At 41.3% G+C, this 27,177-nt stretch overlaps 1 protein-coding gene across 3 annotated transcripts in view; it reads left to right on the forward strand.

The window, feature by feature from the left end:
• Agbl1 (AGBL carboxypeptidase 1) overlaps positions 1–27,177 on the forward strand; it is a 780,759-nt gene that overhangs the window by 102,451 nt on the left and 651,131 nt on the right. For 2 of the 3 annotated variants that reach the window (XM_074061490.1, XM_074061492.1), the window contains exon 6: positions 9,112–9,149. The exons of the other annotated variant lie outside the window; for it this stretch is intronic. In XM_074061490.1, coding sequence (XP_073917591.1) covers positions 9,112–9,149 — 38 coding nt within the window. The remainder of the gene's footprint in view (positions 1–9,111; positions 9,150–27,177) is intronic. 3 annotated transcript variants of the gene reach the window in all.

Genomic DNA, 27,177 nt, shown 5'->3' on the forward strand with positions numbered 1-27,177 from the left:
ATATATAATAGTATGGGATTAATGTTTACCTTAAGTATAATTTGAGAGTCACATCCCATCAAAGAAAGATTCTCTTCCATGTGTGAGAGCTTCTTGTATTTGCAATCTGCTCCTTTCTTTCCAGATATTAGCTTTATCCTTCTTGGTGCTGGGGATTCTCAAAAACTTCTGGCTGAGTCTTTGTTCTAACAGTGTTGCCCATAGATCTGGAAGTAATTCAAAACCATTCCTCTTTTGCAGAGTAGCTGTACTAGGAAGAACGGGGTTCCCCAGCCTTAATTGCAGGGCTGTGCTCCTGGGTCTCCATCTCAGGCATCCTCTGTTCCTCCCCCTGCTGTGTGCTACTAACCAAACCAGCCTGAGGTCTGGGCTTCAGTTTCTCTTACAACCATTTTCCATGATTGATGATAGCTCTCACAAGCTGTCTTTGGCAGCATCTGGATAGAGTTGGGTGTGTGCATATTTCTTTTCTTTTTCTTTCCAGTGAGAAATGGCCAAGTTCCATGCTGGGCACAGGATCTGATTTAACCTTTGTACCATATGTCCATGGTTTTCCTTTCCTTCACCACATAGGAACCATCTCTGTTTTCATCTCTGGTTTTTCTTCTCTTCCTTGAAAATGGTGATTATCAAGATCTGGATCCACGTGTTGTCCATTTTCCCTGGTCACCTAGCTCTGTGTGTGTGTGTGCTCATGTGTATAATTTCATCTATCCTGCTATTCCCTCTCAAGCTGGGCAGGAGGCTGGGACTGAACCAGATGACATTCTGGGCGTCTGTGCTCACAACATGTTCAGTCCCTTGTAAAGGTCCGCCTGCTTTATCCACCTGCTGTTTAGCTACAATCTTTTTGTTTTCCACTTTCTCTTTCGGCTGCAACTCCCCTGCCTCCCGTGGCTAACACTAGCATGGCTCTTGGCTTAAACTCTAGAGCCACCTCCTGCTTTCTGAGCACTCCCTAAAGAAGCTCACTTGCTCCAGAACTCATCGTAGTGCTGACTTTGGGGTCAGACAAATGTGAGACCAAGCTCCAGCTCTTCTGCTTTCTAACATGCTTATTTCAGGAAGGTTAACTTACCTTTCTTGGTCTCTCCATCTGTAAAATGAGGATTGTCATAAAAAGTGACTTGAGCTAATATTACTTCTCACAGCAGTCTCTCATAAAATTCCATTAGATGTAAACTCAAAATGTAGCCATGTTCTTAAGAAGGTCACTGTAGTTCTTCCCTGAAGAACTTAGCATTTATCACATTTTAGAATACTCATTTAGTGTACTTTTCAAAAATGCCATTTGTATTAACTCTTTCCTGTACCCTAACACCCAAGACTACAGACTATATGCAAGAATATTTTTTCTGTCAATTTGTCTTGGCATGTGCTCAGTAAATATTTGTCAAATGAATAAATTTGATGCTGTTCAAATACTATTAAGTGATCCTGTTTTTTTGGAGCTTTGCAGACTGGAAGAGGAGATAGACATCCATAAAATAATCATACAAACTGAGTGAATAATTGCAAATTGAATTGTACAATGAGGAAAGGGGAACTCCAAAGGATAAAATATGCCTAAGAAAGCACTAGGGGTCAATAAGTCTTTCTTGAGGAAATGACACCTACATTTGGATGGAAAGGATGAAGTAGGAGATACAGGCAAAGAAGGTGGGGAAGATCCATATCATGAAGCTGCAGCATTAGCAAGGACCATGGATGTGTGGAAGCGACATATCCCAGAGCCTGGCAGCAATCCAGAGGGACAGAAGTGCAGTAAGTTATAACATGTGAGATGAGGCTGGAGAGGGTAGCAGCTGCCTGAGTTGTTAGAACCTTTTAGTCAGTGTTTCAGATTTGGACTTTTTAATCCAAGAGGAAGAAGGGTGTAGGGGTAGCAATGTGTGAGAATTCTTGAAATGATGACTCAAGTTGCAGCCATAGGTACAGTTTGAAGGGTACCTAGAGTGGATATGGATAGATTAGTTTTGGACTATGACAGCAGTTATGTGAGAGATACTTGGGTGATTTTAATTTATTTTACTGCTTTTTGCTTAATTGTATTTTCTAATATCCCTCAATTATACGCAGTTAATAAGCATTTCTATACAGGAAATTAAAATGTAAATTTCAACCAAAGACCAATATCTCTATAAATCACATTTTTTTCAGTTGTACATTTGGGCTGGGATAATGACAGCAGTGATAAAAAAGAATGGACAACTTAAGAGCTCTGTAAAAGTCAAAATGGGGGGTGTTTGTGTGTGAATGGTAATGTCAAGGTGGTAAGGGGAAGTAAGATAAATGATATATGCTCAGCTTCTGGGAAAGAGGTAGTTCTGTTCCCTTGGAAGGGTCATGTTTTGCTAAGGAGAATGTTAGGATCCTACTATCTGAATGGTAGAAGCTTTGGATGATAGACAAACTCTCAGCTAGACTCCTATGAACTCCACTTCTTCATGTTTATTTGTGCTTTTGGGTAATTTCCTTCCTTTGAGTATGAGTAAGAGCTTGTACTTGTTTCCATCCAATAGAATATGGCAGGGGTGTGTTACACTTGTGTTTAGATTGTCTTTTTATAATGCTCACTATAGAAGCACCTCTTCTTGATGAAGTAAGCAGTCATGTGGGGAAAGGCATGTTATAAGGAATAGCATGTGGCTTTGAGGAAATGTAGGTCACCTCTAGAAGCTGACCATAGGAAGCCAGGGTCCTCAGCCCCCTGGTACAAGGAAATACATTCTTTTGCTTTTTTAGTGGCATTGGGTTTTGAACTCAGGGCTTCATGCTTGGTAGACAGGCTCTCTTACTGCTTGATCCACTCCAGCAGCCCTCTTCTGAGAACCTGTTTGAGTCAGATTCCCATCCTTCCCATCTTCTAGATGAAGTCTCAGCTCTGATTGTCACCTTCATGGCAGCCTTGTGAGATCCTAATAGACGATTTGCCTAAGCCATGGAATTCCTGCCCTGCATGAACTTTGAGATACTAAATGAGTGTTGTTTTAAGCTGCTATTTATGGTGATTTGTTACACAGCAGTAGATGATTAATGTTGGTGACTATTGCTAGATATAGGCCATCTGGGCTGTGAAATAACTGACTTTCCAGGGATATTTTGGTCATTTTGTTTCTCCAGTGGATCCAGGGACAGGAACAAATTTTCCCCCAGGGAACTCTTCTAACAGGTCAATGACAATTCTGCAACCTCATTGCTATAAACACATGTACACAGATATACCTGCTTCCTCCCTCAGGCCTGTTCTACCTTCCACCATCCAATGATGCTACACTATTCAAGCTGATCTTGTGTTTCAGGGAATGTGGTATGCTTAGTTTAGTTCAATTTTCTCATTATCTCACTCTTCACACCATCCATCACTTGGGTCTTATTATGTCCACTTTACTGTTAAATGGCCTATGAGGTTTAGAGAGATCAAGTAAATCTGGATTCCAAGACCAGAAAAGAGGCTGAATTGAGCTTCAAACTCAAGTCTTCTTCCTAATTCAGCAACTCATCCCTGGTTTTCAAAGTCTTCTGTGACTTGCTTCTGATAGTGTTCTCTGTCCTTGTCTCCAAGGCCACTAAATGTCTAAATTAACTCAAGCTGTAGTCTAACAGTACCACATAGAACCAGGTCATGCTGTGGACTCACCGGGACAAGTTAGCTTCATTGGCTCTGTGCTGCATTAATCCTGTGATCTTGTCCTAGTCACCTGGAATTGGACTTTATATTCCTTATCTGGAAGATAAGGAAACCACACTGAGATGTATTTTAGATGCCTTCTAGAATTGTGTAAAGCATAGAGAAGAGATTAAGAGCATTAGATTTAAAGAGGGCAGAAGTTGACTTGTATCTCGTGTGCCTTTTTCTGGCTGTTAGATCTTAGCTGGGTTATTTATTCTTTATGGACTTCCCTGTTGCCTTTGTAAATCAGAGCTGAATGATTTCATCCTATGTTATTCCTGTAAAGATCAATGTGATGTATAATGATGTATACTGGACATGTAGCACAGTGTTTGGCATTTATAGGGGCTCCCTAAATAGTAGTGGTATTTATTAAACACTCTTATAATGGCTCTTAAAATGTACTTCAACCTGAAGAAGTCAATTGAGTTGCTACAACTTTGTGACTCTTTGGTAAATCCTAACAAGAGAGTATTTATGAATTTGCCAATGGTTTAAGCTTAGCTTTTTTTTCTGAGGAGAGTGTGACATTTAGAGTCTTGACTGAGTTGTCCTAATTTGTAAAAATAGGTAGGATAGAGGTCGTTCCACTTTGCCTTTGGTTGCTGTTGTGGTTCTTTGAAGCAAGATATTCTTCAAAAGTTTCTGAAATGGTCCATTCATTGATGGGGAACCAGGAAAAGTCAGATGGAGGATATTTTCACACACCTACTTTTCATCTCATGGGGACAGCTCACCAGGAAGCTCACACAATGTGGGATGATATTATGGCTCAAACTTTCAGAGATCGGTGCCCTCCTTATCCTCTTCTCTAGAATCAATGGACCTACCAGAACCCCAATGGATGTTCATGCTACGCAGAGTAGCAACCCACTGGTGCAAAGTAGGGTTCGAGTTCACTCATTGAATATAGTGGGCTAGATTTTTTTCTAGTGGAAGGAACTGAATATTTTCTTAATCATTTAAACTTTTACTTTCTGTTTGTTTGTTTGTTTGAGACAGAATCTCACTAGGTAACCCAGGCTGGTGTTGAACTCACAATCCTTGTGCCTCATCCTCCTAAGTGAACCACCATACCTTTTACTTTTTAGAGATATAACCACTGGATGACAAAGTACTTGTCTCAGTTCTGATGGGTTTTATTCTTTCTTTATGCCACAATTATGGAGGAGAGAAGTAAAGGACAGTTCTTGCACAGTGGGCTAGTGCTGCAGACGTTCACTGAGTAGAAAACAAAACAAAACAAAGAGCCTCATGGTAACATTCACATGGTGTCCTGAGGCTGGATCTCAGGCATTGCTGGGAGACCAAGTGTTTTCAGTTTTCTTATTAGCTGATTCTTGTTTCGATCTTATATAATCATTACATCCTAAACAATATATTTACAAGATTGTTTTAAAGGAAAGCATTTATATCACATTCCCAACAAAGCATATATATATATATGTATGTATATGTACATGTGTGTAATGAAAGAGAAGTTTCTCATATCGCTACTAACCTTGGCTACATGAGATGACACTAACATATCCCATTCCATTGCAACTAATTTCACTACATTTCAAGTGTAGTTAATTTACAAGCCTATGAAACTGATTTCCAAACCAACATTGAATTACAATATGTAGTATGAAAAACGATGGGCCCAGACAATCTAGAGACTTTCATTTTCAAAAGTGAACACTGAGGATTCCTTGCCTTCTCTGACTGCACATCTCTGACCCTTTGGTATTACTGTTTTCCTGGGCCAGCCTTCTATTCTGGCTCTTGGTTAAATTTCCTCATAGGTTATTACCTGTTTCCATGGCTACAACTATTGTTGCTATTATGATAATTAATAAATACATGTTCCCATGTCTGAGTGTCCTTCAGAATTCTGTATGTGTGCTTCCAACAGCCTTCTGAATACTTTCATGTAGGTTTCCTGTGGATGGAGTTCTTCATCTTGAACTTGGCACTGCCCAAACCAAAGCCATTATTTTCTCTAAACAACACAACTTCCTCTTTAGTCTATTGGTGAATCGCTCATTTTCCTACTAATCCAGCATAAATATTTCAGGTCATCACTGAAACAAATTAAATTAACACAGAATAAAATAAAAATTTTGCACTTGACACACCATTGCATCCCCAAACCTGCAAGAGTCCTACAACATCAAAGATCCATAGTTCACAGACTCCAGTGCAATCCATGGCCAAGATGACCAACATATAACAAGGTGAGGGCAGCTCCCATTGTGGGACTACTTCATTGATCATTTGTAACCAAGTTTTCCCATTATCAGCTTTTGGGTTCTGTGGCCCCACTCTTATCTCACAGAAGTTTGTGTTGCTGAGAATGTAAGGCAGTGTGAAAAATCCGAATGCCATTAGTTATGAGATTTAACTAACATTTCATCAAATTTTGTTAATTCTTTGCTTATAACTTCCTTCTCTCTTTTCCATCTTTGATTTAAAAAAATGATTTTTATTATCTACAGAACTAAATTTAAACTTCTTAGAATGCTAGATTTTGGCTTCAAATCTCTCTCTCTCTTTCTCTCTCTCTCTCCCTCCCTCCTTCTCTCCTTCCATCCATCCCTCTCTTCCTCCCTCCTTTCCTCCTCTCATACTGAGGATTGAATCCAGGGCCTGGGCTTGCTTAAGTAAGCGATCTACAGCTTGAGCTATGCCCCTTCCATCAAATCTTGTCTCCATCCTTGTCCCTAGAGTGTACTTTGTTATACTAAACCTTTATCCCCAAATTATGATCTGTCAAGAAACAAATCTTTGGTACCCCAGGAATCAGCCTTGATTATTTGATGTGACACCAACCATGTCTTATAATATCACTGTTTAGATCACATTTGTTATATTGTCATGTTATTTGACACTTTCTAGAATTAATATCTAGAGTCATCTTGAGTATCCCTTCAACAACCAAAGTGTGACTAAGCCTCATCCTCTAAATCAATTGTTCCCAGTTTTACCATGCATGGAAATGATCTAATAGAATAAAGACTTTATTCAGCCTTCCAGGAAGGGGCTTGAACTTTTGCATTTCTTTTTGTCTCTCAGGAAATACGAGGTGGCTGGTTAGAGATCCACACTTTGAGCAGCAAGTCTCTGAATTTCCTTTAGCTCATCCCCTCTCATCCTACCCACTCTCTAGGTTGGAGCCCTTATCACCTCTCATTCCTAAGATGAAAGTGCATTGCAGATCAGAAATGTCAGGTCACTGACCCTTATAAACTTGGCCAGTGATCCAGGTCTAGGCTAGGTACTGTGCTTGGAATACTCTCATTCTTGCATTTTTTTCACAGTTTCCTTCTTTTCTGCTAACCTCTTTTGGTAAATTTAACTTGGCTGCTCTGTTTTTCCCTAAAATATCAACTTTTTCTTTTCTTATGGTTGTCGGGATGGAACGCAGTGCCTTGTACATGCTAGGCAAGTACTCTATCACTTAGCCTCTGATTTTCTTTTTGTCCCAGCCTAAGCTATCTATTTCGGTACTTGGATTTTTCCATACTGTCTTGCATTCCAAGCAATACTTTCAATAAGTTCCTTCTTAAGGAAGGTACAACCCACTGTTTCTACATCTCTATGAGCTTGTAACAGTGGGGCTGCAGAACTCAAAAGTTGATTAGAGGAAAACTTGGTTACAAATGACCAACAAGGGCTGGGATGTAGCTCGGTGGTACAGCACTTGCCTAGCATGCACGAGGCCCTGGGTTTGATCCTAGCACCAAAAAAAGAAAAAGACAAAAACCAAAAAACCAAAAAAACCCAAATGACCAACAAGTTAGTCCCTCAATGAGAGCTGGCCCTAACCTCCTTATGACTGCCCCGTGTTGGTGTCCCTGAGCTGGGATTTGTCCCAGCTATGGGTTTGTACTGGGGCCAGTGAGTTATGGGCCTTTGCTGTTATGGGACTCTTTTGTTGGTGACAGGATGCAGTGGTGTCTCAAGTGTTGCATTTTTTACTTTTCTACCTTATTCATTCTTTCAATTATTTGGACTGCTAACTCTGTTGTTCAGTATTAGATAATATATTTTGCAAAGGGACCCATCTTTTGTTGGCCAGGCAGAGCAAGGTCAGGACCAGTGAGGGATTATTCAGAACAGCAAGGGGGAAGAAGCAGAGGTGGTTATGAGATGCTTGGGTTTGGGGTCCCAGCTCTACTCACGTGTCTGTGTGACCTTGGAAGGTTTATCTAGTTCTTTTGGTCTGCTTTCCCAATCCTCAGAGGTGGTGGGAAAAAGATCACTGTTTTTATAGGCCTTAAAGGTAAGTTACTAGGGCCATGTAGACAGAATATATCTGTTTTTTAAAAAAGCAAAAAAGCAAAATATGTTCTTTTTCCTAGAATTGTATATACTGTTGTCCTCAAAGCCAGTTAAGTTTTCCTCTGCCTTCCTGGTAGGTCTATTAGAAGTTCATTTTCTGTTGCTATAGCAAAAATACCCAAGACTGAGACATTTCTAAGGAATAGAGGTTTATTTAGTTCATGATTCTGGAGTCTGGAAAGTCTAAGTGCTTGGTTCCAGCATCTTTGGAGCATTAGGTGAGGACCTTCTTGCTGCAAAACATGGAAGAGGACATCCATATTGAGAGAGAGCAAGCATGCTAGCTCGGGGCTCTCTCCCTCTTTATAGGAATCCACCAGTGCCATCATCGGGGCCTCACCTTCATAACTCATGTAATATTAATTACTTCTCCAATGCCCTATCTCAAAATTCCATTAACATATGAGTTTGGGAATTAAGTTCTCAGTATGAAAGCTCTTAGAGGACACATTCAAATCATAGCAGCAGGTCTTCATGTGTCCTTCCTAAAATTAGGGAACAAACTCAAGGTTCACTAAGAAGTGGACAAAAAGATTTTTTCATCCACATTTTCCTCTTTTTTTGCTGCAAAGGTTGTGAGATTCCCCCATGGGAGACAGCAATGCACTTGGAGGAAAATCTGCCATAAAACCATTTTTCATCCTAAGGAAACAGCCTCCCTTTCCAATGTGTGGGTATGAGTGTTTTGGGAAGTTTGTACTGTACTGCTGCACTCACAAAGCCTCCAAACTCTACTCCTTCCCAACCATTCTCCAGAGTTCCCATGTGCTTCTAGGTATGAATCAGGAGGCTGACAAGAACTTTGGTGTGAGGAACAGAAAAGCCAAGGCATGCTGTACAAGGAAGTTGGTGAAGGTAGAAGGTGGTACAAGGAGGACGAAGGGAGAAGAATTTTAGCAGTTGAGGGGGCTTCAGAGACCCATTTGCAAGATGTGTACTTCACTCTGCGACTTCTGTATTTATGCCTCTTTAGTGGTCAGTAGGATGCCTGGTACCTGGTAAATAATGAGCCAGTTAGCTGGCACTAACAAATACACTGGCTACGGGATCCATAGGCTGACAAAAAAAGACTGTTGAACATTGACTTTTCACTTGTCTTTCTCTTTTCCCAGGGCAGCCACTGAAGTTTTGGCAGCATTGCTGAAATCCAGTAAGCATCTCTTTTAAGAGTGTTTATTTCTTTCCCTTCTTATTTTAGTGAAGGCTCTCCTTTGCCCCCATGGCTCCTTTCTGACCTGTAAGGAAGTAGAGTCATATCTTGGTCTTTGGGATGGAGAATATTATGGCTGTTCCATGTACATGGATCCCAAGAGAAAGTAACATTTCCCCATATGGGCATATCCATATATAAAGACAAATGACTCTGAAAGGTATATGTTGTTTACTGTGGCCCTGGAACTCTCCAGCTCCTTCTAACGGCCCACAAGGTCAATGGCCCGCAAGGATTGTTGGAATAAACTCCTGGTTCCTAAGAGCTTGTTCAGGGTAGCTGATTCTTGCATTTGGTTCTCAATTTGGTTCATGACTTGGGCATGTAGAATGTTGGGAATTGCTTAGCAATGTTGGTGTTGATAGCAAATTTATATTAAAAAGTTGTCTCTTTTTTCAGTTATTTGAGTGATTGTAAAAAGTAGCTCTGGGGTTCTGAATAATTGTGAGTTTTTTCCCCCTAGTAGTCCTAGCCTAATTACATTGGGAGCCAATTTCAGGTATGCAATATAATAGAAGGCTTGATGCACCTTAGACTGAAGAAGTCTTAGCTTCATATTTTTATTTTTTCTCCTCTACCTCTTTATCTGTTTTAATTTGGCACCTTGGAAACCAGCTCCTTCATTGAGATATTTGTTTCTCTATAGGGAGCCTCAGGCCTGTAGGTAATGGGTGAACTTTAATAAAACTTACAAATAAATAAATAAATAAATAAATATTCTCTACCCCCAATCATACATATCTGTCAACCATAAGCACAGAGAAAGAGGGAATTCACTTGATGTTTCCCTTTATAGACTAGAGAAAAAAGTGAAGCTTGAATTAATTTAGTTTATTGGAACTTGATATGATACCCAAGTCTATCCACAGTTTTATGACCTGCAGGTAGAGAGAAGATAGTGAGAGCAGGTCAGAAGGAGTGAAGAGTGAGGGGTTATGGCTCTCTTGAGATAGGGAGGGATGGAAAAATGTTACCTGAGGGATCTAGGGAGTGACCATTCATTTTTTAACATCGAACTTATTTCAGCTTAACACCTTGGTTCTCATTGTTTGCCTGCTCACTGTATTGCTCTCCATTTTAATGCCTGGTGTTGGATGTAGCCACACGAAGGAGTGCTGAATTGCACATATAAAGGAGATGAGAATAGCTTGGTAGGCCAGCTGTAGCTTTCTCTTGAATCCTCCCAACCCAGCCTCTGTGGTGTAGACTTGGTGTTTCACAGGAAGGGACCTCAGATAGCTGAGTAAAGCCTTCTTCTACGCACACGCATTCCTTAGTCCTTAAGCTTATGGTTGAAGATCTGCATATGAAATGCACTTCCAATGTATAAAAACCTGCAAGTGGTCGCATGATATTGGCAAGGATCATGGTGCCTTGGCCCAGACAAAAACAGTAGGTGGTACAAGCATGGATTGATTCAGGTTTAGCGTGTGTAGCCAGATTTTCAACATGCTGGCCAGGCTTAGCAAGCTGAGCGCGCTGTACTAGGAAGTTCAATTAGGGCTTCAAATACCTATTCTTCTATCAGAGCTTGGCTCAGACATCACCTCCTCTGACAAACCTTTCCTTGGTTACCAAGCCTGGGTTGTATGCCTTTCCTCTACACTCCCATAGACTATCCCCTTTAGCATTGATTGCTCTGTATTGAAATGCTGTTGTCCATCTCTCCTAGCAGACAGAAGCTGCTGAGGAACAGGGTGATCTTTATTGATCAATGTGTTACTTGCATCAGCACAATAAAGAAACCAAAAATATTTGTTGATAACAATTTTAATGAATGAATGGTTTGTGATATTTACATATATAAAAAATGGCAATACTATCCCCTACAACCTGAAACAAACAATTTATGCCGAGATCCAAAGATCTCAACATTTGTAGCACTAATCTCTATTTACCTCCACTAATAAACTGTTAGGGAACCTACAGCCTGCTGTCCTCCTCATACAAAGCAGCTTTTAGTGTCCCATTACAAGGACGTGTAAGGTTATTTGCTAATCCTGCTGAGCTGTCCATACAGATCTTTGCCTGGATCTTTGGTTATTTATAACATGAAAGGGTTGGATTAGAGGCACTCCAACATTCTTTCTCCCACTAAATGCTCAGCCTTAATCTATATCAGGGTTTCTCATCTTTGGTATCATTGGCATTTTGGATCACATAATTCTTTGTTGTTAGCATTTGTTATGTGCAACCAAAGAATATTTAGTGACATCTCTGAAGACGATATTACCCCCCAGATGTAACCAAGCAAATTGTCTTCAGACATTACCAATCCCCAATACTAATGGAGTTAAAATTGCCTCAGAAATCACTGATGTAGATTTGGGAACACACTTGAGCTGAAGCCTACTCAAAGTTTCAACAGACCCCTCTGCAGATACCTTTTTGATATTTCATATAACTATCCTTCTTTCATAATTGCCTTAAATTCCTCAGCATTGGTAAATCATTGATATGGATTTATAAGAGATAAGATCATAGAAGTCAGACCATCGTTATGAACATTCACTAATTAACTGTGACGGGAAAAGGCTCCAGAGGATCTTGAGGGTCTTAGAAAAAGGAAGGCGGGTAGGTTGTAGCTCAAATAGTAATTCTAATGTGCAGATAGCAGGATTCTGAGCGCCTATGTGAACTCATCAGGAAAAGGGGCTGCATTTAGATTGCAGGTCTATTATGGATTTGCGGAAGAACAATAAACGCATACCAGGCAGTTGCCATCTTTGTTCTATAAGTCTAACCAAACTAGTGCATGACGTGTAGTGTCTGGCATGGATGGCAACAGTCCAGGTAGGATGGGGTCACTATGGGGCATGAGTGTCACAAACGTTCCAGTTGCTTTATATTGTCCACATGTCATGCATAGTTAAGGCCTGACATAGAATGTCGTTTGATTTGGATCCAAGAGCAAGTTCATATCAGTCGAATTTAAATGAGGGAAGTCAGTTTCTGTCTCAAATTCAAAACCTCACCATCTGGCACTAATACCTAGGAATGTTTGTGTGAACCTTTAGCTCCTAAAGGTACATTTCTTTTACCTAGTGATTATTCTGGCCTTGATAGATGCTTGTTAGTTAGTAAAAAGTTGGCTCTTGTGATAGATCTCTGTAACTGCATCTCAAATGAAGAACATTCGCCAGTCCCAATAAAGCTAGAATGAAATCTTTACTAGATGAGCAGCCAGTGTTCCTGTGACAATAAACATTAGGGTAGGGGTGGGAATCTGAGGTCATCAAGACCCTATCTATTTGTGGCTGTCTGGCATCAACTCCCACCAGTAACAGAAAAAAACAGGGCTTAGAGATCTGGGAGACTTGGAATCTGCCACTCTTACAATACAAAGAAAAGGAAAGAACCCTCAGCTCACATTAACAAAATCTCATTATTTTGCTTTGGCTTTCTCTCTTAGCAAGGAGTGATTGCCAGTGTAGGATAAAAGGCCAATAGGATGAGAGAGATGAACCAAGAGGCACCTCTCATCCCTTCCCTCCTGAGTAACAGCAGGCAAAATTAGCTTGGAAGTCTGAGGCCGCTTTTCCAATTGTCTCAGTGATTTTGGACTCTATAAATTAAAAGATCATTGCTCATTCCAGAGTCCTTTTGTACCTATGTTTTGGATTTGAATGTTCTAATCCAAATTCTGTGCCTTTTCTTGGATCAGTCCTCTTCTCTTCACTCAAGCATGCGCAAATCCTACCCTAAACATTCCTCCATTGACAGCTGTGCCCTTTTCTGCTTTATTGTATTAAAAAACAGCTTAGATTTTTGTTACCAAAATTTAACAAAGCTTTAAGAAATAGTGTTACTTTCAATACAGCTAATTTTATTTTCTAGTAAATCAAAACAGCATGTTGTCTGTCCTCTTGCTTTCTGTCTCCACTCTGACTTTGATCCCTTAAGACTTTTCTCCTTATCTCATTGCCCCCCTCCCTCTTTTGTCTCACTCCCTAACCTCCCTCCCACCAGTATTAGGCATAAATACAGTTTTGAAAAATTGTGGCCCTGGAAGCGGCCCTTGAACAAGGCACAGCAATGGGATTATGCCTGATTTGTGCTGGCTCTAGGAATGAATCTTCAAATAATGTCTTGACATTAACCTTGCAGCAAGATTTAAAGGTCATAGTCTTCCAACAAGGAAACACCTTCTGGTTCAGGCCCTAAATCTTAATAAGGGAATGAGTCTGCTTGAGAGCAGTCTCCAACTTAAGAATTAGCATTTAGAGGATCTGGAAGTTTGTAGAAATCAGGACATGGAGAAGGGGCCAGGAAAAGGAAAACAAAGGAGACAGAGAAGAAGGGAGAAAGGGAGGCAGGGAAGGATGCAAGAGAGCTAATGGGAAGTTTGGCAGGAAGATGAGACTTCTCACAGCTCTTCCCAGTTAATGCTCTCTGTCTGGTTGGCTCACAAGGACAGCCAGCAGCAGTGTGCTATGGAGCATAGAAAGGGAAGGCATCCTAAGCTCTGAGAACCTTGATCATGAACAGATAGCTTCTTGCTCTCTCCACAGTTGTCTGCTGAGGCCTGGTAATCAGCAATGCAGACTGTGATTGCCAGATCACTCTATTGCAAAATGTCAAAGAATGGGCTAATTTTGAAGTGCACCAAAGCAAGGTCTTTGTAGGAATTCTGGGAGTTCCAAGAAGTCCTCAGAATGGCCATACGTGTTTGAGAATGGCTGGTGCTGTGACTCCTTTGCTGTCATGACTATACACTGTTGCCAGTAGATCAGTGAAGCCTTCCTAGGACCTACACGTGTATTCTGTGTTTCCACATGGCCTGGAACTTGCACTGCTTGCTTTGGGGGCTTTGACCTGCCTTTACAGGTGTGGTAGCCCAGGATTCTGTCCACACAGTGTGTTTCCTTCTTCAGCTTCCCCATGCAGCTCGAGAGTCAGCCTGTCAGAACTGCAACAGAGTTTGAGATTGCCTAGTACAGTGATATTCAACCATTTGTTCTGATTTTTAATTCTTATTTAACGATAAGTAACAATGGTACACAAAATGATGTTTTGAACTATGTCCACACTGTGGAATGACTAAATGGAGCTAATTAACAGGTAAATTTTTTGAGTTAGAGAGCTCAGAACCCTGTTCATCCACCTCCCGGAGATTCCTTTCAAGGTGGCCTAGGAGACACCTTCAGAGAAACGTAGCGCTCCTGAGAACCCGGGAAACCATGGATCATACCTTTCCTCTTCTCATTCTCACAAGAGGAAACTGAGGACCAGAGAGAGAGAGAGAGAGAGAGAGAGAGGAAGTGCCCCACTCAGAGCTCTGAGAGCCAGCTAAATTAGGCTCTTTTTAGGTCTCAACACTTAACTCTGTGAGAGGATTTCTCTGGGCACCACCCAACCACATCTCTGTCCAGCATTAAGCTCTGTTTAACCTTTGCATAGAGCCCTACATTTATAGTTCAAAGGACTAACCATACTGTAATCAGTGATCATTTATTTTTCCATATATATATATATGCACATTTTTCTTCTTGGGAATAACTCCATAGCTCCCCTACTCCTTACATTAGACTGTGCTCAGAGAAGTTTCTAATAGATTAATGTTGGATAAGGAAAGATTTTAGTTTCTTGATTTAACCCTCCTACACTCACTAACACTGCCTTGGAGAAGAGGTCAGCCCCATTGCCATCTATGGAGGGAATCAAATTGTGCTGTCATTATAGACCCGATGTCTCTTCTTTTACTATAACTTCTGGAGAAGCATGCAATACACTTCAGTGATGAGCCAAACATCTGCTTAAAATAATATCGGTAGAGTTTTGCATTTGTCACACTGGGGTGGACTGCTGTGATTGACTTTGTGTGAATGCAGCATAGCAAGTTACATTCATCACACTGTTGATTTGAAATGACAACACAAGTATCTTCCATTTATTGAGTTCTTAGTATGTCAGGCACTGTATATACATTTAGCCCATCAAGGTGGTGTTATCATCCCCATTTTACAGGTGGGGGAAATGAAGTTTGAAAAGCTTAAGTAATGCACACAGCTGGTGGGCTGTAGGGTTTACCTGCCAGCCTACAGATCTTTGGGAGCTGAGCTCTGTGCTACACCCAGAAGAGATAAATGAAGCTGAGTTTACTTAACCCAAAGAAGATATGACCATACATTCAAAGGAAGCTAGATAAATATTTTCTAAGTATTGCAAGGATTATTTTGGAAGGGATCATCTGTCATTTTATGTAGAAAAGAACATTATTCTGTTCACTCCATATAATATTTGAATGGAATCTAACAAGAGATGCTCAAATATCAGCATGGTGGAGGGAGGGTCCAGTGTCTGCTGTGAGGCTGAGCATCAGTCAAGGCTGATGAATAATGGGGTGAGAGAGAGGAGGGAGCAGGAACGGGAAGGATTACAGACTCCTGTTATGTCATGCCACGTTCAACGTAGCACATTTTTTCCCCTTGGCTCAAATTTCAGTCTTCTCTGCCAAATATTTATGTCTTTTGCATAAGTACATAAGCTATTTGAGAAAACTTTAAGCAAAAGGATGCAACTTATCCTCAGCTGTCGTCTTCCCTTCCTTCTCTGATAGGCTGACTCAGTGGGTTGGGTGTGCTGATCCCACCCAGTTGTCGCAGCAGCGTGTGCAGTACTCCTTCACGCCATGTGGTGGCGCTGTTCTTTTAGTTATCTTTGTCGCGCTGGACCAATATTTATTTTCAGTGAGTAATTTATTTATCGGGAGGTTATTTTAATCTAATTTTGGCCATATTTGCTATTGCACACTATCTGTGCTCCCCAGCATTAGCAGCTTGCATGTCTTGAAGGAAATTAGCTGAAGATGGTCTCAGCGGCACTTGCTCAGTCATTATTTAAGGGAGTCAGGAGGAGGCAGGGGGAACAGAGCTCAGGATGGAATTCGCTGCAATCCCAGGGATGTTACTGGGGGCGGAGGGAGGGGTTAAGGAGAGCAGGGACCATTCAGTGCTGATTTTTGAGGGCTGCCTTTGTTTAACAGCTGCAAATCTTTTAGTTAGCTTCTCTATCTGTCCCTCCCCCTGAGGTAACCTGTTACCTTTCTCACTTAGTATGGAAGACACCACCTAAGGACCGTGCCCTTCTGCCTCACCACCATCCATCATCCCATTTGATGGTATTTTCATGAGCTGTTATGGTGAGCTGTCAGAGGTGGGAAAGGGGGGAGAGAGTCACTGTTTACCTGCAATGAATAATGATCTAACTATTCATGGTGAAATATCAACCCTTGGCTCTTCACCGCTTGGCTCTCACTTTCACTGAATTCTAATTATCCTCATTTATATAACAATTATATTATTATCCCTATTTTACATAGCAGGAATATGTAGTTAGGTGATATCCCACAAGTGGTTAAATGGAGAACTAAAGTTTGAACTCTTTCGTGATAGGCTCCAAAGCAAGGACTCTTCATATTTCAGAGATTATTCCTACCCTTCATATGGACTTTGTGTTTGGCCATTCACTCACTGTGTGACTTTGAACTTGTCCTTTGCCAGTGCTCTTCAGTTTGGTTTCCCATAAACAGGAAGATCACACTAGAGGAGGATCTTGAGTATTCTTTTTTTTTTAGTGGGGGTATTGGGATTTGAACTCAGTGCCTTGTGCTTGGTAGGCAAGTGCTCTATCATTTGAGCCATGCCTCCAGCCCTATGAAAATTCATTAGTAGCAGAAAATAATTTAAAATATGAAGTCTTGTGTGGAAATGTCACATATATGACACAGATACAGTAGGCTTTATTTTGGTGGTACTGGGGTTTGAACTCAAGGCCTCATGCCTAGTAGGCAGGTGCTCTACCACTTGAACCACTCCACCAGTAGCATAGATACAATAGGATCATAGGTGAAGACTCCAATTATTGACAACTTGGTCTGTCTTCTCCTCCTCTATTTTCTTGACTCTTGATTGAGACTGTGACTCTTCCAGGGAAGTTTCTGAGGGACTGGAAGAAATCAAATTTGAAATCTTTTGAAATGACCATTCTCATGGGATTCCCCAGGAACTTGGGCTGTTGTTTGGATTACAATTGAAACAGAAAGTGATGCTTTCTTTGGGAGGTTTGGAAGGTGTGCTGTGCTTTACTACGGAGTGATCCTAAGAAAGAGCTAGTGAAGTTTCACCCAGAGAAAGATCCAGAGTATTGTATTCATTTCAGGCCCTCCTCAAGTAATTTTTGGGTCTCTAGGAGTAATGGACCTAATTACACATTGAATAGAACCTATTTAAATGAGGAAGGTTGGCTTCTAGTTGGGATTACACTGGTGGGTAGTAAAGGCAAGATGGCGAATCACTTTCCCAAGGCGACCATGTTGTTCTTTTGACAAGAGCGTAAAAGTGACCAAGCAGACACAGAGTGATGAGTGAAGGTTCTGTGCATTTGCTGTGGGTTCAAACCTCTTACTCTTTAAGAGGGTCAGACATGGTAGAGAATAGTATTTACATAGTAGCTTTAAAGCCGACTCTTGTGAGAGTCAAATCCTGGCCACCGTAGAGATGGTCCTTAGGGGCTCTGTTCTGAACTGCCTTATCTGTAAAACAGGAAAAACTTTTCCCTCCTAAGATCATCAATAACATCTAAACAAGTGGGAGTATAATGGTGGATTTTAATAAACCTCTATAAGGCTTAACTCTTAATTTGTTCTTACCGCCACTTGGAAAATCCTGGCACAAATCATTTTGAATTTTAAATTTGTCTCCCAACATTTCCCCTGTGTGTTGAATAACACCTGATTGTTTTCAGTGTCTATCTTCCTTCTAGAAACTTTTTCTGTGAAAGGGTCAGATAGTTAATATTTTAGGGTTTGTGGACCATACAGTTTCCACTCTGCCCTTCGAGGGCAAAAACAGCTATAGACAATATATAAAGGAATAGCTATGGCTGTGTTCCCATAAAACTTTATAAAAACAGGCTGTGGACTGTTTGCTGACCCTTACTTTAGATCATTTGAGCCTCAGCCCTGGGGACTGTCTTCCATTAATCCTGACTTCTCAAGTCATTAACTCTGATGTGTTTTATACAGCAGACACTCAGAATAAGTTCTCTGAGTGAACAAAGGAATAGACAAATGAAAGCATGCAAATTCAGCGCTTTTCAGATGATCCGATTACTTTGTTTTCACTCTAGGAATCCAGGGGTTAACACCTAGGACTATTGAGCTGTAAACCTTTCAGATTTTAGAACTTGTATCATTCTGGCACAATTGATGACTGGTTATGGATTGACAAAGATAAAGGATCACAAAGATTTAAAGAGATAGACAAAAAGATAAACATCCCATGACTCTGCAGGCACATGGTGGCTTCCTTATCACATTCAACATTGACTGTGCAATTATTTATTTATGTCAAGACGTGTGTCAGGTGATTGCCTGCAGGCTTCTAAAAATAGCAAGTGAAAAAGTAGCTTCTGATATGTTATCTCATTTAATCCTCACCGTAGTCCTGTAAGGCAGGTGTAAATATTTAGCTATTCTATGGCAGTGATTCTCAACATGAGTGATTTTGCTCCCAAGGGAACAATTAGCAAGGTCTGGGGACGTTTTCAGTTGTCACATCTGTGACAGGAGTGCTCCTGGTATCTAGTGAGTAGAGACCAAGTTATTGCTAAATATCCTACAGTGCCCAGGATAACCCCCCACAACAAATGCTATCCAGCCCCAAATGTCACCGGTGAGGGAGTGAGAATGTCATTTTCTACGGAGAGGTCTCTGAGGCTCAGAGATGTTGGCAGATCCATCCGATTGTGTAATATGCACTTGGCGTATTGGCACTAAAGTTTGTTTGTTCATTTTACCCTAGAGACACTCAAACCTTTTCTAAAAAAAACAAATCAAACTGCTTATTTTTTATTTTTGAATGAATTCTTTTGAGGAGGCACTACAGGTAAATGAATGATGGTGAAGCCAGTGACAGTGGGGGCCAGTGACCTCAATCAACCTTTCCCTTAGCCCGTTCCCCAGTCCTAGGCACACACACGCAGCATTCCTTCCCACATACAGTGAGATACAGAGAACACCAGACGCCTTCCTGATTTCTTTGGAACTGTTACATGTATTTTAAAGTGGGAGATGAAGCCTCTAAGTGGTACTTTTGTGAGACGTGTTGTTCAATAGAGGAGAGAATGGAGGTGGGGTGTGTGTGTGTGTGTCGCCAGGAGGAGGTTCTCATTGGTACAGTCCTGGTGACAGGAGAGAGGATGGAAATATCAAGAGAGATAGGAGCAGGGCAGGAGTTGTGGCTCAAGTGGTAGAGCACCTGCCTAGTAAGTGTGCAGCCCTGAGTTCAAATCCCAGTACTGCCAAAAAAAAGGACAGAAAGAGAGGAGGGGAGAGGGAGGGAGGGAGGGAAGGAAGGGCAGAGAGAGAGAGAGAGAGAAAGAGAGAGAGAGAGAGAGAGAGAGAGAGAGAGAGAGAGAAATAGGAGCTAAGTTTAAGGAGTGTGCTTGCGTTTCAAAGGTCTGGGATTTCATAGTGATGTGATATTGGACGACACAGCCAAGGGCTGCAGGCTAAAGTGTGCAGAAGACTTTACTCCTTCTCTTACGCTCGGGTCTTGTAGTGCAGTATAGACCGAATCTAGGTGATATTTACAACACCATGTGATTTTTTTTCCTGCAGTGCATGTTGTCTGCGGTCTGCAATCTGACCAGGAACACAGAATGCTATGACAGGCAGGTGCTTCACATATTAATTGGTAGAGAAAGGTTAGGTAGTGGCCCCACCTAGTCACTCTAGCATCATTGCTTTATTTTCACTTATTGTATCTGAAATTTTACTTTGTGGGCGTGTGTTTGCATCCCTCCTACACCTTCACAGCATGCAGGCCACCTTAGAACTGAGACTTTTGTTTTCATTTTGGCTGAGTCCCTAGTGACTACAGCAGTGCCGGGCACATTCGGCACAGCATAGATGTTAAATAAATGTGCGTTGAATGGATTATGGTAGTACTTGGTTTGGGGGTATGAGGGCAGGTTTAGTTTGTAATTTACTGTCATAGAAGCAGCTGGATCTGGCTTTCAGGGCAAAGGCCTCAATGCTTATTTGCATATTCCGGACAAACCTTCCAAGTATCCACCTGTTGCTGGGAATCAACTCCTTTTAGAGAATTTTCAAAGTAGCAATATTGGACATTATCAATCATTTTTCGCTGAACCTAAGATATTGACTATAAGGGGCATTAATTTTTATGTGCCAATAAGAATGGAAAAAATTCTGCTAATTGCATTGAAATACCATCTTTAATAAGAACACATTAATGTTGGAAAATACATGGATAAAAAGTAGCTTAGGATCGATAAAGAGGCCAAGCATGATGGCTCATTCCTGTAACCTCAGCTATGCAGGAGGCATAGGTTGGAGGATTGATTGTAGTCTCAGGCAAAAGTGAGACCCTAGCTGAAAAATAAACTAAAGCGAAAATGGCTGGGGTGTGGCTCAAGTGGTAGAACAACTGCCTAGCAAGCATGAGGCCCTGAGTTTAAAATCCCAGTACTGCCAAAAAAAAGAAAAAAGAATTGATAAAGATTGATTTAGTATACAGGATGCAGAATGTGGAATTGGAGTTTCACGTCTAGTGGTCCTTCTTTTAAGTACAGCATTGCTGTCTAACATCCATAGACAGTGTACGCGTGAAGGGCTGGGTGGGGGGACAGCAGAGATGTGTGAAAGCAGAGGAAAATGTGGACCCCAGGATTTCTTCAAAGTAGAGAAATTCCTCTGCTTTGGGACTTTGTCTGTAGATGTAAAATAAGTAGAGAAGTCTAGATTTAAAACCAGGCCAGTTTCTTATTATCTGAGCCACTATTTCTGAGCTAAGGAAGAACATCTTTAATTTTATAAAAGCAGTCAATGGGAAAACAAGATTTGCTTGAAAATAACATTTACTTTACAGCCAAGTTTACTGAAATGTATCTACTTTACAAAGAGAAAGAAATACCTGTAAATGAATTCAGTATCATTAGTCTTATTGGAGCCAATGATTATCGAGTATAATTTCCGTTACTGATGGCATTAAGATTAGTTGTGTTTTAGATGTGTCTCGCTGCTCCTCCTTTGTGCAGGAGCCAAGGTGCTACTGCTGCAGCAGCTGCTGCAACTGGCTGAGGTTGACTTGCTGCCCTTCTCAGAGGCACTGCATTCACGTCTGGGCCTGACTTCTGTGCTGGCCTCACTGAGTCACTGTCTGGATGTTAAGGTTCCCAGATGTCATCTCCAGTGACCAAAGAACTACCATAGACCATTTACTTGGCTCCTTAAGCCATTTACAGTTTAATATTTAAAATCAACTTCTCATTACAATTTGGGGACCTAAGAGGAAGTGGGGAAGATAGAGGAGAGGGTTTGACTGAAAGCTGCTCCCTTCCAGCCCCTCAGTCTTCCTATGTTCTGCTGACTATAGTTCTGTTAGCCTTTCAGCAACATTTTGCAGGAAGCTGGTTTTAGTGGTAAGAGTTAAGTGTCTGTATGTGGATCCAAAGAAAAGAAAGCTATGGCTAAACAGCATCAAGAGCTTTGGGGAAGACATGGGATGTCAGCTTTAGAGTCAGATGGGGGATTCCATATGAATCCTAGAGATACCATTTTTAAGCTCAGTGGACTTAAATAAGCTGTTCTCTGCCTCTTCATTTGTAAAAGGAGAAAAATAATGCTTATCTTCAATCCCTTCCATGAGACAAATGAGATGATCCATGTAAAATGATTAGCTTACTGCTGAGCACATAGGAAACATTCAGTAAATAAGTACTCACAGTTGTAACTGGTGTCATGATCGCGAAGTAGGCAGCTCATTGTTCTTGTAATATGATTTAGGAGCCTTGACAAAGGCTGTTTTGTCCAGAAATATCTTCTAAATTAGCTCCCTGGGAGAATCACCGAAATAACCTATTGCAAAGGCATATGTGCTGCGTATTGTAGGTAAGACACCCCTATCTTGAGTATCAGTTATGTCAGAGCAGGGAATTCTAGGCTGAGATATTACAGGATTTGAGTGCTGTGGGTCAAAGTGTGTGTTTCCATGTGAAATCCTGATTGACACTGAGCAAATTTTGTGATATGATTTCTCAGGGCTGGGGGACATTTTGAGGAGAGGGTTTGGAAGCAAACCTTGGTGGGTACAGTGGAATTTAATAATCTCGGCTGAGTGATTTTCTGTTCTGAGAAAGGGACTTCTATCCTGGAAAGGATGAAGTGACAGACATTCAAGCAAATAGATTTTTAGGAAGTTGCTCAACAAATGCTAAAGCTGCTTAATCTTTCCAGGTAAGAATTTCCTGGGACAGTATATGTTACAGCATAGCTTGAAGATGATTTCTATCTTCAGGAATGACAGAAATCCACAAATCCTTGTGTCTATTCTTATGCAAATATATCTTATCAAACCAAGGGTGGTTATTATGGTTTGAATATGAAATGCCCCTCACAGGCTGATGGGTTGAAGCCTAGGTCTCCAGCTGAAGTGCTATTTTGGGAGGTTCTGAAAGCTTTAGGAGGTGGAGCTTAGCAGGAGGAAGTAGGTCACTGGGGGGGCAGTGGTGTCTTGTGGGGGACCATCTGTTTCCCGGGCCCTTCCTGTATCTCTTCTTCACTTCCTGTCCACCCTGACGTGACCCACTTTGCTCTACGACATATTCCCTGCCCTGATGTTCAGCTTCTCCTCATGTGCACAGTAAGGGAACTGCTGACATGGTCTGAACCCTCTGAAACTGTAAGCCAAAATAAATATGTCCTCCTTTCTAAGTCATTCTGTCTCTAGCACAGAAAATTGATACCAGAAAAGCGGAGTTGTTTTTGTGACTAAACTGGAGCGTGTGGTTCTCAAGTCTTTGGAACTGGTTTGGAGAAAGAATTTGGTAGTTTGGAAAAGAGGGCTGGAGAAGTCATAGACTGCTGTAAGCTCAGCTCAGTGGGTAATTTTGGTGGGAGCTCAGAAGACCAGAGTGTGGATAGAAATGCAGATAGTTAAGACTATACTCATAGGGCTTCAGATGAGAATGGGGACTCAAGGTTATGTGTGCCACATTCTGGCAGAGAACTAGTCTGTGTTTTGTCCATGCCCTGAGACTTTATGGAAACTGAATTTAAAGGGGACAGACTAATTAATGTGGCAGAGGGGGTTTCAAGGCAACCCAGCATTCAGGCTGAAGCATGGATATTGCTGGCTACTTTTGGCCAAATTTACAGTGAGAATTGTGAGTGAAACTGGAATAGAAAGGCTTGAAAAACTTACAGTTTGTTCAGAAAAGAAGTTAGGACCAAGGAATATATGGCTGCTGAAGAGTAATATAGGAACGATAAACAGAAGCCAGGCCCTTTGCATGAGGAGAATGGGAAAGATGTCTTAGGAGTTAGCCAAATGCCACTAATCACAGGTTCAAGAGTGTAAGGTTTTAATTCACTTGAAAGACTTTACCTGGAGACGAGAATGCTGCCTAGAGAAGTGTTCCCCTTGGTTAGCCATCCAGGGACTCTGAGGCTATGGTGACAATGGCCCAAGAGGGCCCCTTTACTGTTGTAACTGGCAGCAGACCATGGCATCGTGCATGTGATGCTGGATTTGTAGGCATGCCGAATGCAGGAGTTACAGGGTCATCGAGGCTTACACCAAGATTTCAAATGAAGATCTGGGAGGCTAGGCAGTGTGTGGCAGGGTCAGGATCCCTGCAGGGGTCCTCTGAAAGTACAATACCTGGATCTCTGAAGGTGAAGCAGAAAATGCAATGGTGAACTCAGGAAGTTAGAGATGCCAGGAACATGTTTGCCAGTGGAAGCTGCAGGTAGTGAGGAGAGCCCATCTTAGAGAGTGGCCATATGAGTTGTAAATGGTAGGGCCATAGAGGTGGGGCTACCCAAGACCTTTGAACATAATGTCACTAATTCCCTGGATGTCACACATGGAGTTATAGGATCTAATGTTTACCCTGCTGGGTTTCAGTTTTGCATTGGTCCCATTCCTCTTTTCTATGTACTCATTCATCCCTTTTGGGATGCCAGTGTTGACTCTGTGCCACTGTATCGTGGGAATATGTAACCTGTTTTTTTATTTTGCAGGGGCTCACAGCTAAGAGTTTCTCTTAAGTCTCAGAGGAGACTTTAAACTTGGATTTTTGAGCAATGTTGGAACTGTGGAGACTTTGATGACTATTAGAGATGGACCAAATGCATTTTGGCTTATGAGATGACCATGCACCACTGGGGGCCACGGGTGGAATGTTATGGTTGGAATATGAAATATCCCCCACAGTTGAATCCTAGGTCCCTAGGTTGTAGTGATATTTTGGGAGGCTCTGGAAACTTTAGGAGGTGGTCCTAGCTGGAGGAAGTAGATCACTGGAGGGATATTCTTGGAGCTGTATCTTATCCTAGCCTCTTCCTTTTTGTCTCTGCTTCCTGTCTGCCATGAAGTGAGGTAGTGCTCCATGCCTTAGTCCCACAGCAATAGAACCAGCTGACCATGGGCTGAAACCATGAGTTGAAATAAATCTTTCCTCCTTTTAAGTTGTCCTGTCAGGTATTTTGTCATAGTGACAAAAGTCTGATTAACACAGTGATTAAGGATAAACACCTAACCATTATTAATCAAATAGATCAGAGAGGATTAACCAGTGTTCTAAAAAGTCCCAATAATGGTATTGGGACATTATACATGTACATTGTGCCAGAGAGGGGAGTTATAAAAGTCTCCAATATGAACAGGGCCTGTAAGGGAACCTGGGATTAGTGGAGGGTGATCTCTATTATGTACATATTGGGGAGTCTCAGTATGAGTGGGGACACTTCAGGACAGATAGGCAGTAATGGAGGTAAAAAATTATCTATATTCTTTGTGAATTGAAAAACCATGATTATAAAGTTTACATATTTTGAAACTCTTCCTTGGGCTATTCTCACTGGTGAAACTTCACATGTGATGTTTGGATGCCATCTTTGTAGGGAAGGGAATGGTCATTTATTGAGCACATAGGTTATGCCAGGGGATGTGCTATGCATCTGATCCATATAATAGGCTTGCAGGGCAAGTGCTTTGTCTTCATCTTTTAAATATTGCTTTAATATTTATTGATGATGGGAAATACAGTTCAGAATAGCTAAGTGTCTTAGTCCATTCTGCTACTATAACAGAATACTTGAGATTGGGTAATTTGTAAAGAAGAGAAATTCATTCTCAGAATTCTGGAAGCTAGAAAGTCCAAGATCAAGGTGTTGGCATTTGGGGTCTGTGATGGTCTTCTTGCTGTGTTATATGGCAGAAGGAAGAAGGATAAGCTAGCAGAAGGTTGTGTGAAGTCTCTTTTTATCCCCCCTCGATTATGCTTTCTTATCGTTACAATTTGTAATGGATTTTATTATTCTATTTTCATACATGCATATAATGGCAAAGCCTCTTTTATAAAGGACTTTGTTCCATTTTTGAGGGGCAGACTTCATGGCTTAATTGCCTCTTAAAGTCCCCACCTCTTAACAGCAACACACTGGCAACACCTGAATGTTGAAGGGGACACACTCAAACCATAGCATTAAGGAAGTTAATTAGGTTACATAGTAAATGGTAGAGCCAAAGTTCAAATACACAGCCATGGAACCCTGAAGCTCTTGCTCTTGCATGAGGCTGTCAGAAGGAATATGTTTATATTCTGAGCCTTTAGTACTTTGTTGTGCATTGCAACAGAGGAGCTGTTGGAATCATAAACAAATAGTACTGATAATGGTGATGGTAATTATAACAGGCAACAGGAAGTGAGTGATTATTAGTTGCTAGGCATTGCGCTATCTACTTTATATGTGTTAATTTATTTAATTCTCTCAGCAGCCCTCTAAGTAAGGAAATATTACTAGTTTTGTTTTGCAGATAAAGACTGACTGATAAAGCTGTGAAATGAAATGATCAAGGTTGCACACCTAGAATGTGGGGGAGCCCCTGGTGCTGTGCAAGGACAGCTGAAAGAAAGTGAGAGATCTGCTCACCAAACAGGACCAGCAAGGCAGGGAAGGAAGGGTACATGAGGATGGTAAAAATGGGTTTAGAGGCCTCTACTAATTTATAATTCCTGGAGTGTGGCTGTTGGCATCCACATCATTCCTCCCCTAGGGGATCCCATATTTCCTCTGCTGGCATCATCATATCACCCCAAAAGGAATGATCCCAATCCCAGGTATGAGAAAATAAAGAACAATGATTACAACGTCCTTTAATTTTACCAAAGAAGAAGGCAGAGTAGGGGGCTATTTTCAGGTATAATGATCAGAGACACTAAGTATTTTTCACTACCAGCTGTCCTGGTATCCCAAATTCCTTGGGAGAAATTCAATCTTTTGAGTTTAAAGGTTTCTGGGGTTTCCTATTTAGAAGATAAATATCTTTATAAAGATGGTTCTGCTCTCCAATGCCTTCTGGGGCTAGGCAGGTAATTCACTTTTGAAAGAGATGAGGTAAGACAAAAGGTGAGTAGGTTTCTGTGGCCACCTGCTGGACTGCTCACCCTGCTCTTAAGCATTAATAGCATGGTGGGGCCATCCATCTGTGGGCCACTAGTAACTCCAACCAGAGGGTTATATATGTATTTTCTCTCCTTAATATCACAGTGTATTGTAGAATATGTAGGGAATAAAAACTATAGAACAGTCTGACTATGCAAATTGATTTATCAATACCCCTCTCCACAGTTAAGGATGATTGACACCTTGACATATTCCTTTCCAGTTATTTTCTTTTCACCTGAGTACAAAACTCTGTGCTAGTGGGGGGTCTGCACTAAAGAAAAACATTTGAACTTCAGTGAAAAAAATACTTGGAATAAAAACAAGGGTATCACTAGACCACATTTCAGACTGAGAATTGGTCACAAGTAAGGCCTTCGGAGGACCTAACCTGGAGTGATAATTAGAAAATAAAAGGTGAATTGCAGGTGAGGACAAGATAAATTTCTCTGTTGTTCAGGGATTTGCTAAAGGAAAAGTGGCCAAAGAAGA

The sequence above is a fragment of the Castor canadensis genome, chromosome 19, assembly GCF_047511655.1.
Source record: "Castor canadensis chromosome 19, mCasCan1.hap1v2, whole genome shotgun sequence".
In the NCBI taxonomy this organism is placed as follows: Eukaryota; Metazoa; Chordata; class Mammalia; order Rodentia; family Castoridae; genus Castor; species Castor canadensis.